This window comes from Aphelocoma coerulescens, chromosome 4A (assembly GCF_041296385.1).
Source record: "Aphelocoma coerulescens isolate FSJ_1873_10779 chromosome 4A, UR_Acoe_1.0, whole genome shotgun sequence".
In the NCBI taxonomy this organism is placed as follows: Eukaryota; Metazoa; Chordata; class Aves; order Passeriformes; family Corvidae; genus Aphelocoma; species Aphelocoma coerulescens.
The window spans coordinates 11899607-11919136 of NC_091018.1; the positions used below are offsets into that span (position 1 = coordinate 11899607).

Here is a 19530-nt window from a genome sequence, read left to right on the forward strand (position 1 = left end):
GAATAGGATTTTTCAAAGTTTTAAGGTGAAAACCACAATATTAAATAATAACAATACTGACCTACACGATTTAGGAAAGAGGGTGCCTAGAGGTAAGGAAGTATTAAAGAGCTGCCCTGCATATTGGAAAACTACTCTTAGAAGCTTAAGTAATTTTTCTACAAACAGGACATCAAGCCTCATCCTGCAGTTTGAAGTGTAAAAGAATGTCTTTCGTCCAAGAAGAAAATTACCAATGTTTGAAAAACAGAAGATCTGAAAATCCATACAGTCTATCATAAAAATTAATTTGAATGGAAAAATCCTGGGGCATATAATTTCAATAAAATCATTATACAACATGAGTGTAAAATACTTGCTGGTCTGCACATGCACATAACTCATTCCTTACAGATCAGTCCTGAATAACTGAGCATTTATAAATTCATGCCTGACAACTTCTTACAGAAATGCACACTAATTTGGACACTTCTCCAAAATTATTAATGTGATTGCTTTCAGAGGCAATGTTCTGGAAGAATAAATTCAACATGACACAGAGGCTGGTTTCTTATGCCTACAGTAGCGATTGCCACCCTTTTAGATGTGCCCAAGCCAGTGATGCTGCAGCTGACAGGAATATCAATAGCAGCAAAGCACTGCAGACCCAGGGTTCTTCAAGGCCCAGGTCCGTGCTGACGTTTTGCTTCCACAGCCACAGGTACAAACAATGAGAGAGTTGCTCTAAGGAGATCTACAAGAACATTTACACCATCCCCAGGTACAACAATACAGCCATATCTCAGTTAATTAAACTCTCACAGCACGTTCAAGATAAAGTCACAAACAACAAACAATCTGTTTTCTAAACAATCCTCTGTTGAAATCTATGTTCATAACTTCTTCTTCCCAAAAATAGTAGTTTTGTAACTCTTTGGAGGGAATATATGCAGATAGATTGAGGCAGCCAAGTATTATTACTCCCATGAATTATAGGAACTTTCAGACAAGTATCATGGGCATAACTTGAGTCAGAATAGCTGCAGTAAAAAAACCCAAAACGCTGCAATAGTTATATAGCACAGCTGTTCCAAATTTTACATTAATTTACACATCACAGAGGAGACAAATTCTCCATCTTCAAAAAGCCTATTTTTCATTTCCTTGTAGAAAAATAAAATTATTTTTATATTCAGAAAACTGGAGAAAGCTTTTCTGAGTGCAGTGAGGGCTTTGGGGGCAGGGTGTGCGTGATGTAGCTTGTTTGAGGATTTTGGGTTTGTTTTTAAATAAGTTCCATAAGCTTTAGCTGAGAAGTACTGGCCACATTTTAATGTCATTTAACCACTTCCTTGAGGAGTAGGGAGTGACTGACCCCAGAACCCTATTGCTGTTACCCCTTTAAGGGGACAGGACTCTCACTGCTTCTGACACACTCTGATTCCTACAAATATTCTCCCTGTCCCACCATCCTGCCTGGACTGGTGATAGAGTTGAAGGCAGCAGACAAGCTCTCTGTTCATTGTGTATAAAAGCAGCACGTGGGTTTACAGAGTCTGTCAGGAAATGCTGCAGTAAATTCTGCTCATTCCTTCCATTTCTTTAGTCTTTTTAGCTTCTGTCTCTAATCAACCTTTTCCTTACCTTAGTTCAGCTATCATCACTGTTCAAATATTTCTCCTGATCATGCAAAAGGCTAAAATAGAAACTTAACTCTTGGGTTTTTTTTCTTAAAATACACTAATTAACTTCAGTTTTTAAATTACTTGATTATCTATACGATTAGAAATGTTAAGAGAATAGTTGCATTTGAATTAATTCACAGGCTTTGTAAGCACATGCAGAGATAGCATGCAGCCTCAATGTTGATTTTATAGCAAAATGCACCCAACATATGCAAAGGTAGTAAATAATTAATCAGTCATAAACATAAGTAAGAAGAGTAGCTCCTACTAAAGAAAATATTTGTCTATAGCTAGCATGTGATGATTTCCAGAATAGCAGGCAGTCCAGACCATCCTGCCAAAAAAGCACTCTTTCTTCAATTAAAAAAAAAAAAATCCAAAATTTCTGATATTACAGTATGATCAAAACTTGGTAAAAAGTGGGTTGATACTATAAGTCTTTCAGAACAAAATGTTTGCTCAACTCCTGATATTGTTTCATAGTGCACAATCAGGAAGTAATAATCACAATTAGTAGATAAATTATTTACCTTGCGTGGACTGGTCAATGGCTTTTCTTTTTCTGCTATGACTATTATAGTTAAGTCTTAGCTCTTGGTTATATTCATTCAGAGTTTCTCTTGAGTCATAAGATTGCCTTTGCTTTCCACCATCTTCACTTTCATCTGAAGAACTTGTGTAAGTTAGATCCACTTCATGTTTAACTTTAGACAGTGGCTGGTACGGTTTGCAGTCCATCTGCTCCATCTCTGATTAAATAGGCTCAAAGTCATGAAAACAAGCAACTGGAATGCCTTAAGGAAACAGTCCTGGAAAAAAGAAAAAAACCAACAATAATTCATTTCAGACCTAATATATACTTTTAGGTCACAAGGGTCCAATTTTATTTTTTATTTATATAAACCAATTAAATTCCATTAATGTCACTATAATCCAGGAAAGAAACTGAACATGTAATATTTTACTGTTTTGGCTTTTTTAAAATAGAATCAAAATAACAACTACTTGAAGGAAAAAATTAAAACCAAATCTTAAGCACTGTCCTATTAAACCAAGCAATAACTGTATCTTATGCATAAAATACATTACAACAACTTATATTCAGTATCAAAGCTAAGATGGAACAGTTACTTTTCTCTAAAGGGATGCATATTCATCTTAAGTGAAAACAACATTTTATGTCTTTTAAAATATGAAGCCTAGAAAGCAGAAGGTTCACTATTTTTAAGTATTCTCCTGTAAATTACATTGCATCTAATCAAGAAGAGACTTCAGACATTAGAAAACCACCAAACTTTTTAAAAATAAAAATATACCCCATTGTTACTCTAGAAGAGCACGCAATGCTTCAGAAAAGGACATTTTCTTTTAGATTCTGAAGACATTTCAACAGGAAGAAGCTTCTACCCTGCAGTACAACCCTTTTTCTTCCCCTCCATTTCCCATCTGCACTCCTGCCCACACGGGGGCTATTCAAATCCTCAGTGGAAGTTTCCAAACTGCAGCTTGAGTTTCGTGTATGCATTGGTATGACGATGTTCAAATCCAATATCCTTAAAATCAAGTGCACTGTGGCTGCATGTGCAAGTGGTGCACCTGCCCTGTATCTTTGCCTTCATTAAGCTGTTTCCATCCCCAATTTCAAGACAAACTCTGGGATGAAGTAACATGCATTAACAGGCATGAAGTAACATGAAGTAACAGGCATTATGGCACAGCTTTTATAGCAGCATGGCTCACAAACAGAGCTCTGTTTGGTTTGGTCATTTTTGTTGTTTTCTTTCTAGATTAGCAGATATTATTAACCTAGAAAAACAAATGTAACAAAAAAAGGTGCCTGTAAACATTATTGCTAGAAAACAAAAAAAACCCATGGAAGTTCAAAGAGATTTTGCTTAGTTAGAAAGCAATTTCTCACAGCTTCTTAATGATTTTAAGGTCAGCAGCAAAGGGAAATAAGTTTAATACTCAGTTTGTTATCAGCCCATTTCCCATCTGCAACACGGACTTTTAACCCCATATACTACCAGCTGCGAGCATAAAAACACAATCTCCAAAAGCAAAACATAAAAAGTGAAAACACACTAAAGGTAAACATAAAAACCCCACAGAAAGCACTTTCAAGAGAGCTAAAGAGATGATCAACTTCTGAAACTGTCTGAATGTTTGAGACACAGCTGGTGGTACTGCCACGGTGTTCCAGAACAGCAAAACTTCCTCTCCTGCTTGCGTGTCCTCCCAATGCTTTTGAAAGAATCGCTTTCCTGAGCAGGAGTGGAAAACACTACACATGATGTGAAGAGGGAATAAGGCATCTAACATTTCTCTAAAGGGAGAGAAAAACAAAATCCAGACCCTCAGAACCCCTGGAGGGAAGAAGTGAGACAGACCATTACAGCAGAAGTAACACTATGGAGCGCATGCCTTGCTTTCTTTGCTTTCTCCAGGTTTCAGGAGGTTATCTGGAGAAAGAGGTTAAAGACATGTCTTTGCTTGAAATACTAAATCTCAGGGAGTTATAGCCCTTCAGAAACTAATGGCACCTGGATAAAAAGCTCTAGTATCAAAAAAAACCCCAAACAAACCCAAACAAAAACCAACTCATACCTCCTACTCAACAAAGTGGGCTTGAAAGCACCTAAGTCAACAAAAAACCTCTTCAAGAGAGAGACAGAACCAAAAAGATGAACCAAGGAGCTGCCAGAGAGCAAAGCCAGCTGACAGTGTGTCATGGGGCTGCAGCCCTGAACAGGGACTGTGCTTTGGGTTGATTGCGCTGCATCCAGTTGGTAATAAGATGCTTCTGTAGACAAGTTACTACTAAGTAATACTTGCTTCTCCAAAGCTATTTGCTTAAATAATTTACTGTTATTTGCCAAGACTGCCTATTATTGCCTCAGTTCAGTATTTATTCTGTGAGTTGCTTTAATAGAGACAGAAGAACGCAAAGGGGCCGTGACTTACAAGCACAGAGCTGGCTTAAAAGATGAACTGACGACTCTGTAGAAATGGTTACTGACAGGAAAAAGCCTTCCAATATATTCTGTCTGACAGACTAAATGGAGACAAAGCTACAGAAGCCAGAGGAAAACAAGGAGAAATTAAGGGCCTCTATTAAGAAGATGCAGTAGAGAAGAAATAAATTTTGCACCAAGGCAACAAGTGCAAGCAGCTTCGGATGCAGGCAGTGCATCCTGCTTTCAAAAGTGTAAACCCATGAATCTGACAAATTTAGCTCATTACTGAAATAAGCAAAAACCCCCCCCACCCCCTAAAAACCAAAACACAGAAGTTCCCCGTAAAAGATGCTGTGCATCTATTTTGTGGGAGGTTTCAAGTTATTTTTTTTTAAACAAGTAATAAAAAATTATTAGGATACACAGAAACCCATAAAACTTAAGTTGCAGTAAACAACTACTTAAGAAAGATTTATTTGTATTCTTTTAAAAAAAGGTTTAATAACCAAACTCTTTAGTTTGTGAGGACTGTTTGTAACAGGAATACATTTAATGATGTTATCCAAGGCAGCAGACAGATGAAATAATTTAATGTAAGCAATTAATATTAATTACATATTCCATGTCTTCTCTTTCACTGTGGTACTTTCACTGTGCTGCCTTCTCATGTAAAGGACGTGCATTTTTTAAATTCTAAATTAATAAAATATGTACTTTAAAACTATGATTTTATTATTCCTTGTTATATAAGGACAAGGATGATTTAAAAATATGACCAACTCCTGAATATCACAACATTCCACTGCACCTGCTCAGGGATGCTACTGCTGCCATTGCCACACGTGCCCACATTTGCAGCAGCAGGGGTGCAAAGCCCTGGCACGTGTGTGAAGCCACAGCTCAACTTTTCCCACTGTAGTTCTGACCACCAAGCCACGTCAGCACCAAGATGGAATCCCCATCATCTTCAGTGCACTCTGCACAGACCAGGAACACCCAGCATGAAGTTTTATACCCTTTGTGGTAGAAGGATGTGGACATAGATATAATGCAGACACATCCCAACTCACCTGTCTAACTCTTCCCTTCCCACACCAACCCCATTTTACCACAGCCATCAAAAACTCAGCAGTGTTAAAGGCTCACACAAGGACTAAAGATATAGCACTAGAGCCTGGAATGTCACAGGAAACCTCAGCTTCCTTTCACACAGGGACCAGGCTTGTGCTTCCTTTATTTTTGCTTAGGGCATTAATGTCTCACAAACCCACACCCACCTGGGTCTGACATGACAGCAAGTGATAAATAATTTCCAAGAACTGGAAAAATACTACATAAAATTTTTCATCAAAAAATGCTTTTATGCACCAGAAACACAGGATTTAAAAGAGATCAAATCTTCAAGCTTTTCTACAGTAAGAGATTGATGGTATGGTACAATAACTTGAATTTAAACACTGGCAGTCAAATACTTTATTTCATATTTTGCTTGGAAAAATACAACACAGTAAGCAACTCAAAATGCTGAAATAGGGCAGGAGTATAAAGCATATTGTCTTGATGTTTACACAGGTTTCTTCAAATAACTGGCCCTCAAGTAACTAAACAAAACACCCAGCCAATCAATATCAAGCTGACCTTGTCAGCAAAATGATGAAGTCTCATAAAAGCTTACAGTTCCTGTAAGTGACCTTTCTATAAGTGTCTTAATGTTCTCCTCCTCACAAGTAGCACTATTTTGCCCTTTCCATCACTGTTCTGTTATTGAAAGGTTTCAAAGAATATGTAATAAAAATGATAGAAAAATATTATGTGCCGATTATACACATAAACATATAAATATATAAAATATATATTTAGGCACTGAATAGCAGGTAATTCTGAACCATATTTTAAAACAGATATCATATGCATCTTACAGTGGATTTTGTAGAAGAATGAACGACTATTAACTTAAATTTACAAAAAAATACTTTTGCAAATGCAAAAAAGTCAAAAAGTTCTACTGGATAGGAAAATACCACCCTTGAAGTAATAGAACTAATACAGACATATGTGGGATTTTTATGTATGATTTATGAAACCTTCTTTGTGCACATTGTACGTGTTGTTAGAAACTATTTTCATCTTTCACTTACACCAAGATCCTCTCCCCTCAGCCACCCCACTTCTCTCTTCTGCTCAGATCAGCCTTCTTGCTCAGGAGCTCAGTAAGGTCAAGGTAACTGGCTATGAGAAAGGCTGTGCTGAGGCTGTTTGCAGTGCCCACCAACAGGTATTTTATAACAAAACTCACTGTAAGCACTTACACTGCACAGAGGCTCTGTGTGGCGGCACAAGCGGCTGCAGCCGCCCTGACCCCAGAGGCAACTCCGGAACCCACAGCTTGGTGGTCAGCCACCAATGTCCAACAACAAACTCTGGCTACGGTGAGAACCCCTAATGCCCACGTTTAGTGATCTGTGTATTTTAAGATGATTGGTTAATGTTTTTCCCTTCCTGTTTTATGTATGAAGTTATAAATATTCATTTCCCCATGTTAACTATGTATTAGTTCCAGAAAGTTCTGTTCTCCTCGACATCCCATTGGTTACTTCCCTTGTTCCCGCCTATGTGTTGTTCCTGTTGGTTCCTCTGGCTTCAGCCCTGCCTCCTTCCCTTTGTCCCATTGGCTGTATACCTTATCCCCGCCTTTCCATCCCTCACTATAAAATCCCTGAACCCTCGGATACTTTTGTTTCTTCATCCCTAGTCCCTGCGTGTGGATAAGCCTTTGTGTGGAACTCTAGGAGGAGTCCCCTCTCTCCTTCTTTGCCTCCGCACCTCGCAGCTAGCCCAGGAGCAGCTCCCTCGGGTGAGGAGCTCACTCTCTGCCCTTTCTGGGTGAAGCTGCCGTGAACCAGAGGGTGCAGCCAGACCTCTGGGCTTCTGCAGTGTTTTTCCTGGCCATCGCGCCCTCAGCTCTGCACTCAAACACAGCGGTGCCACAGAGATCACGTTACTTTAATAGTGCTTTTTATAAATTCTTAACAGGCTGCTCTGATAGGGTGCCCATTTAATGAACAAATTTCCACAGTGATTACCCACCATCAGCCCCATCAAATCACCAGTGGCACACCCAGTTGGTTTCCAGTAAGTCCAGAATTATTTAGAGAGGTCAGGTTATGATTGCTAATGAGTATCATGTAGCTGAACAGGGTCCTCCAGAAGCATACAAGATCAAAAACATGAAAAAGTGTAACCTTTGTTGGCCTCAGCTAATCATTATGTTTAATACTCAGATATTCCAGACTATTTAGAATTAAAATGTAATTGCAGTTACAATGCTAAAATATAACCAGCGACCTGTGCTCCTTCTCTCCTATATTTCTTTTCTTTCAACACATACCCTTATCTGAAAGCTACCATTTGCTTATTGCCTTTTCAGCCCAGTAGTTTCTGAAAAAGAACAGCTAAGCAGCAATATCAGCTCTGGACTGCTGAAGGCAAAAAGAACAGCACCTTTATTCTGCAGGTCATTCTGAAATACAAAACTATAAAATATGAAAGGCAAAACAGAGCAAACACTCTTGATTTAAACCTTTGAGAAATGGAATACCAAGGAGAAAAGGTAAAAACATTCTGACCTTGTACATACCTTCAAAAATATATCCCTCAAATATTTGTCTAGAGATTATAAACAAAGGAAGTCCCTTTAAGTTCTCTCTTACAAAACACAGCAAGGAAGATACCAGCTAAAGGAATTGAGCAGCATTAGAGCAAGAAGAAATAATGTTTCTGTGTGATACATAGAATTAGATACTATGAAGAAATACGGAAAATCTGCCTAGAGTCTGGCGGATGGAAGCAGATAATACTTTTCAGTGGAAGGAAAAATCTCATACTAAAAATCAAGAAAGAGTAGCAGAATGCAGTCCCTAGAAGATGGAATGAAGAAACAGAATTTAAAAAAAAGTCTTCCAAAATTCATATGAACATTTTCTGTGGATCATAAAGTATTAACACATCAAAAGATGTTTGAAGATGACATAAGGATGTATGGATTAGTAGGTACAACATGTCCAGTATTTATGAGGGAATGAGTGAGATTGTGAAAGGTTGAGACACTGTTATTCCTGCAGGTGGACTACATAGCACCTCTTAACAAGAACAGATGCACAGATAAAAGATGACAATCTTAGAATATGTTTTTTAACATATCTTTCTAAATCAGATATGTAGATGCAAACTAGAGCTTTCAGGGCCATGGTATGGGTTTAACACACTCCCTAGAGAATGTGCTCTTTTAACTTTTGGATGGATTACACTGGCTCATACATTTACATGTCATTGTGATAGATGCAAGTGGAATAAGATTCATTTTCACATTTAATGATCTTAATTTAAAATTAGTCAAAGTCTAATTTAATTCTAGTTAAAGTAATTCAAAGTGTTGTCCATTATATCTGAAGTTTCAGAGAGAAAACTCTGCAGAATAAAACTGCAAAGAAAGTCAGGTTGTTGCAGTATTTTGTGGCATATGGTAAGACTGAAAGTGATCTTAAAAACATAAGTTATGTCAGCTACTCAACTGTGATACAGAATTCTTGGCCAACACATGCCCTTCACTTTACTTGGAGAATTGCCACTGACTGTAAGAATCACACAAGTCCCTAATGTTTTCTTTGGAAACTCATTTGATGTTGCTGAGATTCAAGGACAAAAGCTCAAGTTCTACTGCTGTGGGACACAGTATGTTCACGATGCAGGGCGATATATCCTGGGCAGGTTCAGAATATCTCCTGAACATGAAGTCTTTCTGAAAAGCTGCACTTCAGGAAATACAATTCCTAATTACATTGCAGAATAACTCATAGTGTGAATATTTTTTCATTTTAAAAAATAGAAACACTGTGAACAGTCTCCCACCATCTCAACACTTCAACTAGGAATCCTAAAGATCCTAAAGAACATGAAAAAGTCTTGGCTTAAGTAAAACTAGCCAAGTGCTTGATATCTACAGATTTGCTCCCTAACACATGGTCAAGTCATCTACTGCCTTTTCAACTTAATTCCTAACTGTATGGCAGGGACAATATACAGAAGGAGATAAAAGAAGTCTGGCCTATATGAGAGTGTAGTTTGAGACTACAGGAATAGATATTCCAATATGGATCTCCCAGAATGATTTTTTTACTCCAAGGAGGATGTGTGGTCAAAGCTGTTAGTTCCTTAGTAAAATATATTTTAAGAAAACAATAGAACTAAAGGAACGTTCCCCCTCACATTCAAGAATGCCTGGGACAACTGAGTTTCCTTGTGTTGTACCAGACATTCCCAAAACACCCCAGGCACTTCCTTATACTAAACACATCCACATGAAGTGTTAAAATGCTTGCCAGTGGAAGCTCAGGTTGTTCTCCACTGTTGTGATTACTGCTCTGATGACAAGAGCATATTTTTGCATTGTAAAGACCTAAAATTAGAATACTCCACTCAGTAGTTGAGCTCTATGAAAATACAGTTGTGTTGGTGCTCTTCTGAACTAAAGAGGCAAATACTATAAAAATATTTGTATGTGTGTGTGTATATGTATCTGCACTGCTCTGATTTGTCTAACAATACAGTACAACACTGAGGGGTACATGCACTTGTGCATATGCAGGTAGGAAAAATGCATTCTTTGTTTCATCTAGGAGTAACTTTGGATGGTGCACTGTTTTAAAATACAATGGCACTTGGCAAGTGGTATCATTTGTATGTGACAAGAAAATTGAATTGTGCTTTGGTTATTTTTTGATAATGCAAATTGGCACAGCCATCAAATTGAGATAATTATTGCTACGTCTCTTTTCCAACTGTGTGCTTAATTAAGAAGACCCAGTAAGGCTTAATTAGAAAAAAAGTAATTGTTAAAATTGGGTTTAGCTGCTCAGAGATCATAAAAATTGAAAATTACATGTTCTGTGCAGATACTATTAATTTTTTGAGGCACCAATTTAAATTTTATATCACAATAAGCTTAACACATGAGAATAATTTACAACGCATGGATACCGTGGAACATCTAAACTACAGTTCAAGTATTAGATTTTCACTGATACTAGGATGCCTTGGCAATGGGGTTTGAAAACATTCAGCTGACAATTTTTTCTTCATGTTCACTTTCCCTGTTTTTAATTAGAATAATGGAAGTCTTCTTTAAGCAAACTAGACATTCACCAGAGTATTTATGGACTATCAAAGCATATGAACAACTCTAATAATCATCACATTTGATGAGACAAAAGATTTCATCAGTTGACATCACAGTAAACAAAGTCACAGTTTCCTGGTAGATTCCCCACCCCCTCCCCGGCATTAGGAGTTGTTGTGTCAGATCTCAAGGGGCCTTAACAATTTTCATTTCCCTTTTCAATACCAAAAAAACCCACCTACTAAAAATCTCTGAAACAAAATGTTTTTGTTTCAAAACCAGCTCCCCACACTCAATTGGAGTTTGCTAATGGGACACATTATCTTAAATATTATCAGCATCTCTTTAGTATTGTCCACTTCTCAGATTTCATGTGGCTTGTTCATATTTAGATTGATACCTTTTTGGAGTAATTTATTTTTGTTACATTTTAGGATTTCTAGAAGCAGCACGGATTCAGCAACTTGGTTTTATTTCCAGCAGAGGCTCACAACGTTGGTGCACTTACAGTAGGCATAGGACCTATAGTTTAATGTCTTGCAACTATTCAGATTTTCAATTAAGTTATCACAGCAGTGCTAAGAAGTTTTTTGAAACCACCATTAATTACTCCACATAGAAAGTGAACTTTTCAGTCTTTTCCTAAATAGTTTTCTTCTGCTCTTCTAACTCTGGGAAGAAATACCATCAAGTATTATGCAGTTTTGACATCACCCACTAAGTTAAAACTTGAAAAGCTTTTCAAGTATTTGAAGTACTTTTTGCAAGAAGACCTGACTACTGCCTGACCACAGGACCAACATCTGCTTCACCTTCATCTGAAGCATCACTCAGGCTGCTATTCGTGTGACTGACACCATCATTCCTGAGAAGTGATCTTTCTGTTCCTTTTCTTCTTGCTTTGATGTCTGTCAAAGTATTCAGAGTCTCCAAGTGCCATTGTTCTGACAAGCAGACCCTCCCAGTGGACTTGTACTATATACTGTGACTCCCAGAACCGCTATTATTTGAGCTGGTGTCAGATTGATTTTCTTTCTGTTCATGATAGTGCTATGATCTTGCAGGGTTGAAATTACTGCTGATTTATGCCTTGATGCAACCCCTCGAGAACTGGCTTGTATCAGCATGTCACCTTATGAAAAGGTACATTTGAATCCTTAGAGATCTTTTTAGTGGAACCTTTGTTCTCATTTCAATAGAGAATCCTTTGTAATGACTGTTTGCTAGAAATTTCTCCTGCAAGTACCAAGAGTCTTCTGTAGTGCAAACTGGAAGTATATTATGCATCCATTATTTTCACCAGTCTGTGAAGCCTTCTTGGAAGAGATTATTTTAATTTGTCCATCTAAAACTTCACAGTTTTTGCAAATTGATTATACCATTTTTTTTTAGTACTCTACAAAGAAAATGCAGGTAGTGCTGGCACTGAAGAATGGGAGTATTTCTCAGCTGTATTCCCAATGGCTCAGCTACATCTGGGAAAGGTAACAGACTGAAAACATACAAACATGCCTCTAGTGTGTTTGTGGAAGATTACTGCCTTTTATGCTCAGGCCTTCTTTTATTTAGACTTGAGAACAGGAAAGATATCTATTGTTTAAGCATTATTCACATTTTTACATATTCTGCCTATTAGCATGACAGACAGTTTTTGCACTCTCATTATGAATAGCTTCTTGACTACGTCTTTGTGAGCCGTTTTCCCAAAAAAATAGGGAAATAGTGTCTTCTGCAGAAATACACTAACAGGGAGGCAAAGATTTTACATTTAAGCAATTCTAATATGGTAAATTGCAGTCGAAATAATCTTCCTGTTCTTACCATCAGTCTCTGAAATACTAATTTTTTATGGTTTGTTTTACTGTTGGTAGAGCTGTTTGCCCATGTCTTTCAGTGTAAGTGCTTCTGGTACAGATACCGTCCTTTCTCCTCGTTCAGGCTGCACTATCCTCAGGATCCTTTTCAAGAGAGACTGAAGCAGCCATTTCTTTTTTTGGAAACTGGTATTCTGCAATAACCAATTCCAGTTCAAAAGTAAATGGGACTCTGCTGCAACTGCTTCTTCCCACTAAGCAAGAAATTAAACAGAGGTGTGTAAAAACCAAGCGGTCCTACTCTGTTGTTTGAGTGTTGGCAGGCAGATGAACCTTCACAAAGAAATCAATGCCTCTGAACCCCAGGGACTGCCAGGTGAGAACGACATGACTACAACCACACCATGGGTACATAAAATAGGAAAAATTAAACCATGCCACACTTCAGTTTTTCAAGTAAGTACTCAAAATTCTCAGCTACTTGAGCTCTTATATATCTAAAACATTACTATTGCTACGACCACCCTACTTGGCAAGAACAGTGTCTCCTTAGCACTTTGACTCCTTTTAGCTCAGCTCCCTTTCTTCAGCTGAGAAATCACAGCAAGGAGAGAGAGAAGGATGAAACTGAAATGTGACTCTTGTCTGTTGCTTTTATATATGTATACACATATGTGCACACATATCTATCTCTACTAGCTGCATTTAAAAAACCAGAATCATTATCCTTGTGGATAACAATTCTGCTCATACTAATTCTATTTACATGGGGAGCACTGTAGTGTACTTTTAATGTGAAGCTGTGTTTCTCTCACGAGCAAGGAAAATGTCACCTTCCTTTCCCAAAGCACCAAAAGACTCCTTTTACTGTCACAGAACACAATTATATGTTAGAGCTCTGCTGTCTCTTTCCAGCCAACAAGGCAAGAAAATGACCTTTCTTTAACCTATGCCTGAATTGCATTATGTTTGGTTCAGTGGATATCCTTTTTTATATTCTCCCGTATCAAATACATCCATACTGAGGTTATGAAATGGGCACCTGCCTTTCACATCTGCCAGTGATTTAATTTTTTCCAAAAACTTGCTTTCAGTTGAGGAGGGATGTTAACTCTCATCTCCCATTTCATATCCTAGTTTGCAACATTTGAAATACCTGAAAACACTCAAAACTGCAAGGACACTGCCAGCAGAATTTGGTTATTGGCTGCTGCATTTTGCCCCATGACATGATCATGTAAAAGGTCAGGAAGAAATATCCGTCCATACTCACTCGCTGTGTACCACACTGTGACCCTGTGCAGAATGACAATGCCTTGAAACAGTCCCCATATTTTTTCCCCATTCTGTGAAGCAATTTCTTTCATTCTGCATTTCTGGTCTGTCTTCATTTATGGGCAGGTTGGTAATGAAAGGAGAGAGACATTCCCAGCACAGGTATCTCAACTGTGCTTTGGTTTATATGCACAAGATGCTGGGGGAAGCAGAAAAATGCAGCTGTGACATTAATGAAGTAAGCCAGTGCTGATCTGCACAAGAGAACAAGTCAGCAGGGGAGGATTTGTAAACATGATGCTAAATGACAAATATCATTGCTGAAGAAAATTATGCTGTACAGCTTCACAGAGTATTAAGTATATTTTTAAAATTAAAGCAGTTCAGAGACAAAAGGAAACCACGCAAATCATTACTTACACAGATAACTCATATCTCAAGTAGCCAACTAAAAAGGCTCCCCTAAAAAACATTTGGCATCACTACTGATCTGGAGGCAATTCTAAATATGCATTTCAGTGATTTTAGGTGTAGAGGAGTTCTAAGGTTCAGCAATTTGTTATGTGACAAGGTTTATGTCAACTGTTATTAAAGATGACTCATATTAATGTAACTGCTCTAAGAAGAAAAGTTGTGTAGCCTAAGGATACCTTCCTAAATGCTACCATTTTAGCATCACTCTGTTGTAACTGCAGACATGCACCAGAGACAGGCTGGGAACGTCCATTAACCTTGTGAAGATCATCCTTCTCTTAAAAGCTTATGTCTGATTTTCTGCTATTACATTACACTGAAAATGGAAAGTGCCAAACATTCAAAACAAAATGAAATAGTCATTTCTTGTTCTGTAGTTAAAGAAATCTCTGTATACAGTCAAAGACCAGCTTAAGACCTTTTAGGAATTCACTGTGAAGTAAGGATAGGACCTCCATTACCAGTAACGATAAAAAGACACGAGAAATGTCTGCACTAATTCCTCTGAAACAGACCAAATGAAATACAGCTTCATGTGCACCTACAGCAGTCTCTATAAAATTAAGAAACGAAAGTGCATTGTTCAAGATAAAACAAATAAAAAACCCCAGCTAACCAACCTACCACAACAAAAAACCACAAGCAAACCAAATGAAAAACAACCCCCCAACCCCATGCCAAATCACTGTAGCTGCACAGCATGATCCTCTTCACACAAGGACAAGTCTGCAGATACTCCCAGAGCACAATTTTTGACACAATCACTTATTAAGCAACTAGCTCTCGGGTGGTGGTATTTGTTTGTGGTTTTTACAAACACAGGTAAATCTTCTGGCTTCAAAAATACTGCATGTGAAAGAGTTTTAAACTAGGCAAATTTTTAGCTCCTAGAAAAAACACAGAAATTCCTTACACACATAGAATCTACTTATATTTTTATATCATATCCTTGTAAAATTACAAGGAACTCAAATCTGTAGTCTGAACTATACCAGGAAATTTGATATCAAAATCAACAAAAGACCTTTTCCTCATTTCAGCTCCAACAATTCCCAAACTCATTATTAAATAGACTTTCAGCTGTTTTCATCAGGATTGAAGACCTAATCACAGTTAAATAAAAAATCAAACTCTTGTTCCTGCTCCTACACATAATTCTTACAACAGTTAACCTTGAATTACATGTGGTGACGCTGCTGCCAGAAAACCACGACAGAAATGAAATGGCTCTGGTTCATGCACTGTTCTATGGGGGCTTTTCTGAGAACAGCAGAATCTGGTTGCAGGGTGACATCCCAGCGGGAGCACTTGATAGGGGAAACAATCATCAGTGGCTTCAGCTGATCTGTATTAGCTGATCCATTCCCATTTTAGGGAACAGGTTATTGAATGAGCATGACAGAGCAAGCATCTTTTTTAAAAAAAGAAAGCAAACAGTGAACTTGTTACTGGAAATTGCTGAATAGTTGGAGGAAGGAAAAAAATGTAATCAGTAGACTAAAAGAAAAGAGAATTAGTTTCAATTTTATTTCTGCAGTTAGTGGAACATTAAAAAAAAAAAAGAAAGCCAAAACCAACCCAACAAAAAATTTAAGCTATCAGTACACCAAGTTTTATGTAACAGATATTGTTGCCTAGTAATTCAATTACACCACTCAATTCCTCTAAATAAATTCAAGGATGAGCACACTTACAGAACTGGACTAAGAATTGTAAGGCTCACCAGAACCATTTCCAGGCATTACTACATTCAATACCACGATGGCCAGTGTGCTATCTCTGACAGAAGGACACAGAAGTATTTCTACTTTGATTTCCCTCACCTTAATTAGGACTTTTAAAAAGTTGCTTTGCCTTTAATTCCTAACACATTTATTATTCCTATACACCTTTATTTCAATTGATCTCCAAGGTCAGTTCCATAGCCCAGGCATTTCTTTCTTACCAAAATCCTACATTTGAAAAGCCATGCCTCAACAACACATCTATGTGCGTGACTCTCTGTGAAGCCTTCTTGTTTAACACCTAAAACTGCAGATATCGAAGCTCGATTTTCCTGTAGCACTTGTGAAACTTTTTTTGTCAAGTGAAGTACCAGGAGTCTTGTAAAATCTTGTAAAGTGCAAAGGCCTTTTGTTCTTTAGTGTGACAATCCTAACTAAGTCTCTTGCTTAAATACAGTGTCGAGGAACTTGGTAGGTGTTCAAAATACTGCAACACCAGTAGCAAAACCAATAAATGAACAAATAGACTATTTCCTACTTTAGTGGGGAACAAGAGAAATTTTTATACATTAAAGAAAAGAGAAAACACAAACTGCAGCTGCAATAACCAGACATCACCCTGTAGGAATGTGAATACTGTCTTAGAGTTTTGTAATTTACTATTGGAAAAATTAGCTCATTAAGATTAAAAAACTTAAAAGTTACAGAATTAAGGTCATCCTCAATATTGTCCTCTTAAATGTTTCAACATAAATTCTGAGCAAATAGAGTGAAACTGCTGGAGTTGCAATCCTCATCACTTCATTGACTTTTAAAATTAGAAATACTTTTGTGATTTTTTTCTTTTTTTTTTTCAGGGGTGGCAAGACACATTCTTCTAAATCTGCATTACTTCTAAAAATTTACATGCATTCCCCTAAAACTTGATGGGAGCTGCACCAACACACAGTGGCATAAATGAGTTTAAACACAAACTTCATGGATTTAGCAATGTAATCCGGTGATTTCTGCTCTGCAGTTCAAATAAGACAACTAAGAGAACTATTACACTGGGAGAAACACTGAAAAAAAAAAAAGTCTTATTAGCAGCTTGAGAAGGTCCACTTTACAACCACAGATGTTTTGAGGCTAAACTACTTCAATAACTTGGCTTTAAATCATCTTAAACCGTATTACAGTTCAGAAGTAATTCAGATAAACTGTATTAGGTGAGTTTGGAATTAAAAATCCTCCTTTATCCATTCAGTAGAATGGAAGTAAGAGACAAGTGAATACTTTAGTGAAAGTGCACTGCACACAAAATGTTAAAAAGTGATTTAAATATTCATTACTTTGTCTCGGTAACATTCAAATATTGGTGCACATTGATCACAAATTAATCAATTGACCAAAACACCAGGTAAATTTATGTCCCTGATGAGTTTAAACATAAAAGAAGACATGAGAAATTGAATTCTTATACCATAAATATCTTGGCTGAATTTGGAATGTAATCAACATTATTATATTTACTGAATGTTAAAGACTTAAATTAATGAGTACCATGTGTTTATCTACCAAATTTCAACTTACTAATCTAGTCTGATCATCATTTTCCAAGTCAAATGGTTATGAGAAATGCTCAATGAATGTTTAATAATGATCAAATGACTCTTTATAGCAAAACAAACAACCCAAACTTAACACAGAATACATTTTCATTAGCACATGAAAATAGGAAACAGATCTGCCAGAGATACTGGTGTGTTCATAATAAAAAGTAACCCATTAGGATAAATGTGTGCATTTCCTGCAATGACAGGATAAGAAAGCAACACATTTAGTGATTTGTGTGGCTGTATTTCAAAATACTATTTCAGATTTCAGCTAATGGATACTAACACTCATTAAAAAAAAAAAAATCTTTAAAATGCAAGAATAATAAATATACTTGTGAAAAGTTACCTGAAACATTAAACATTCATGTAAAAAGTGAAGCACTCTGCCCATGAGACTTATCCTGCTCAGAAGACATGGACTGATTGACAAAAAGCCTGAGTAATGATGGCAAAATATGAAGAAATTTCTCTGCCAATTCCCACTGACAGGGTCACAACATTGGGATATTGTTAGTGCACAGAGCCTGTATCATGTGGTCCTTTTTATCAGGTCCATATTTTTCCAAAAACATAACTGAAGAAATAAAGAACAGTACTCCTGACTGCCAGGTTTTTCAGTTCAGTACCCAGACCTTTATATTCCCAACCCATGGAAGATTATTTCTGATTGAGCCACATTAAACAGTGAACTCCACAGTTGGTTTAGATTTTGTAATTCAGAGTTCTTTTAGCAGGATTAGGTTGATCTCAGCAGAGATGCACAGATTCCTGAGAAGTTAAGGTCTCCCAGATTTAAAATAAATAAATAAATGAGTCCAAGTTAATCATCAGAAACAGCCTAATCAGATTAAGGTTGTGAACTCTGGACTACTACAGTGTTTTCCAGCAGCTTGGCATGCTTAATCCACAAATGGATAACTCAACACAAAGCATTTCTATCAAATATTTCCTTGCAAGATACTAAACCTATCATTTTGGTAAAGGAAACAAATATCTCTGCTAAATCTAATATATTTAACCAAGATCTTTAAGTAAGCTATTAAGGCTGCATTTAAAAATAACATTAGTGCACATCAAAAAATTGTTCCCATATTATCTATTATTTGAATTACTTTTTATGAAACATTTTCAAGAAAATATTCAATATATTTCAGGATAATATGCCTTCTTCTTTATCTATACTGATAGTAACGGGACTAAATAGCACAGAGCCATTTCAAAACACCATTTCATTAGAAGTGGCTTGGTTCACACCACATATGGTGTAACTGCCTTATTAGCAAAGGTCATCCTCATAGTCCAATATTATTTTGTACATTTTACTTGTCAGTTAAGCTTGGATGAGCATATACAGTTAACAGATTGAACAAGTTGTGCAGATGTTTCCCATCAACTCCTGACAAATGAGAGATAGGTAAGGACATATTCTTCAAAACTACAAGCAGAAATTAAGTCTGACATGGAATTCAACATAGCTTGCAGCTAAGAAAGTGCATTTTCTTTTCACAAATAATAAGCCATTAATACATGGCATTTGCCATAAAGTTTCAGGGCCACCTAAGTAGTCCAAACTGATGTATCTGTTTATTTTACAACAAATACATAAAATTACAGATACCTGAATTTATAAGTACAAATCTTTTCTAAGATCATGATCCCTGCTTGGCTTTCTACACCTCTGAATAAACTTCTCTGATTTTCCTGTTGCTTCACTTCCATGTGCAGCTTAACATGCAGTGTCTTCTTGTTTACCCCACCCAAACTCAGTGATTGGAACATGTGATAATGTTCCACGTTTCAGCCCTCACAGTCTGTAAGAGAGGGTAATTTCTATTCCTGCTTCATCTGA

The 19530-nt window shown here is 37.0% G+C and overlaps 1 protein-coding gene across 1 annotated transcript in view; it reads right to left on the bottom strand.

The window, feature by feature from the left end:
• The window catches only part of TENM1 (teneurin transmembrane protein 1), a 309396-nt gene that overhangs the window by 230067 nt on the left and 59799 nt on the right, over window positions 1-19530 (bottom strand). Inside the window, exon 2 of the mRNA XM_069015347.1 lies at window positions 2195-2473. Within this exon, the coding sequence (XP_068871448.1) occupies window positions 2195-2411 (217 nt within the window). The 5' untranslated portion in view covers window positions 2412-2473. The remainder of the gene's footprint in view (window positions 1-2194; window positions 2474-19530) is intronic.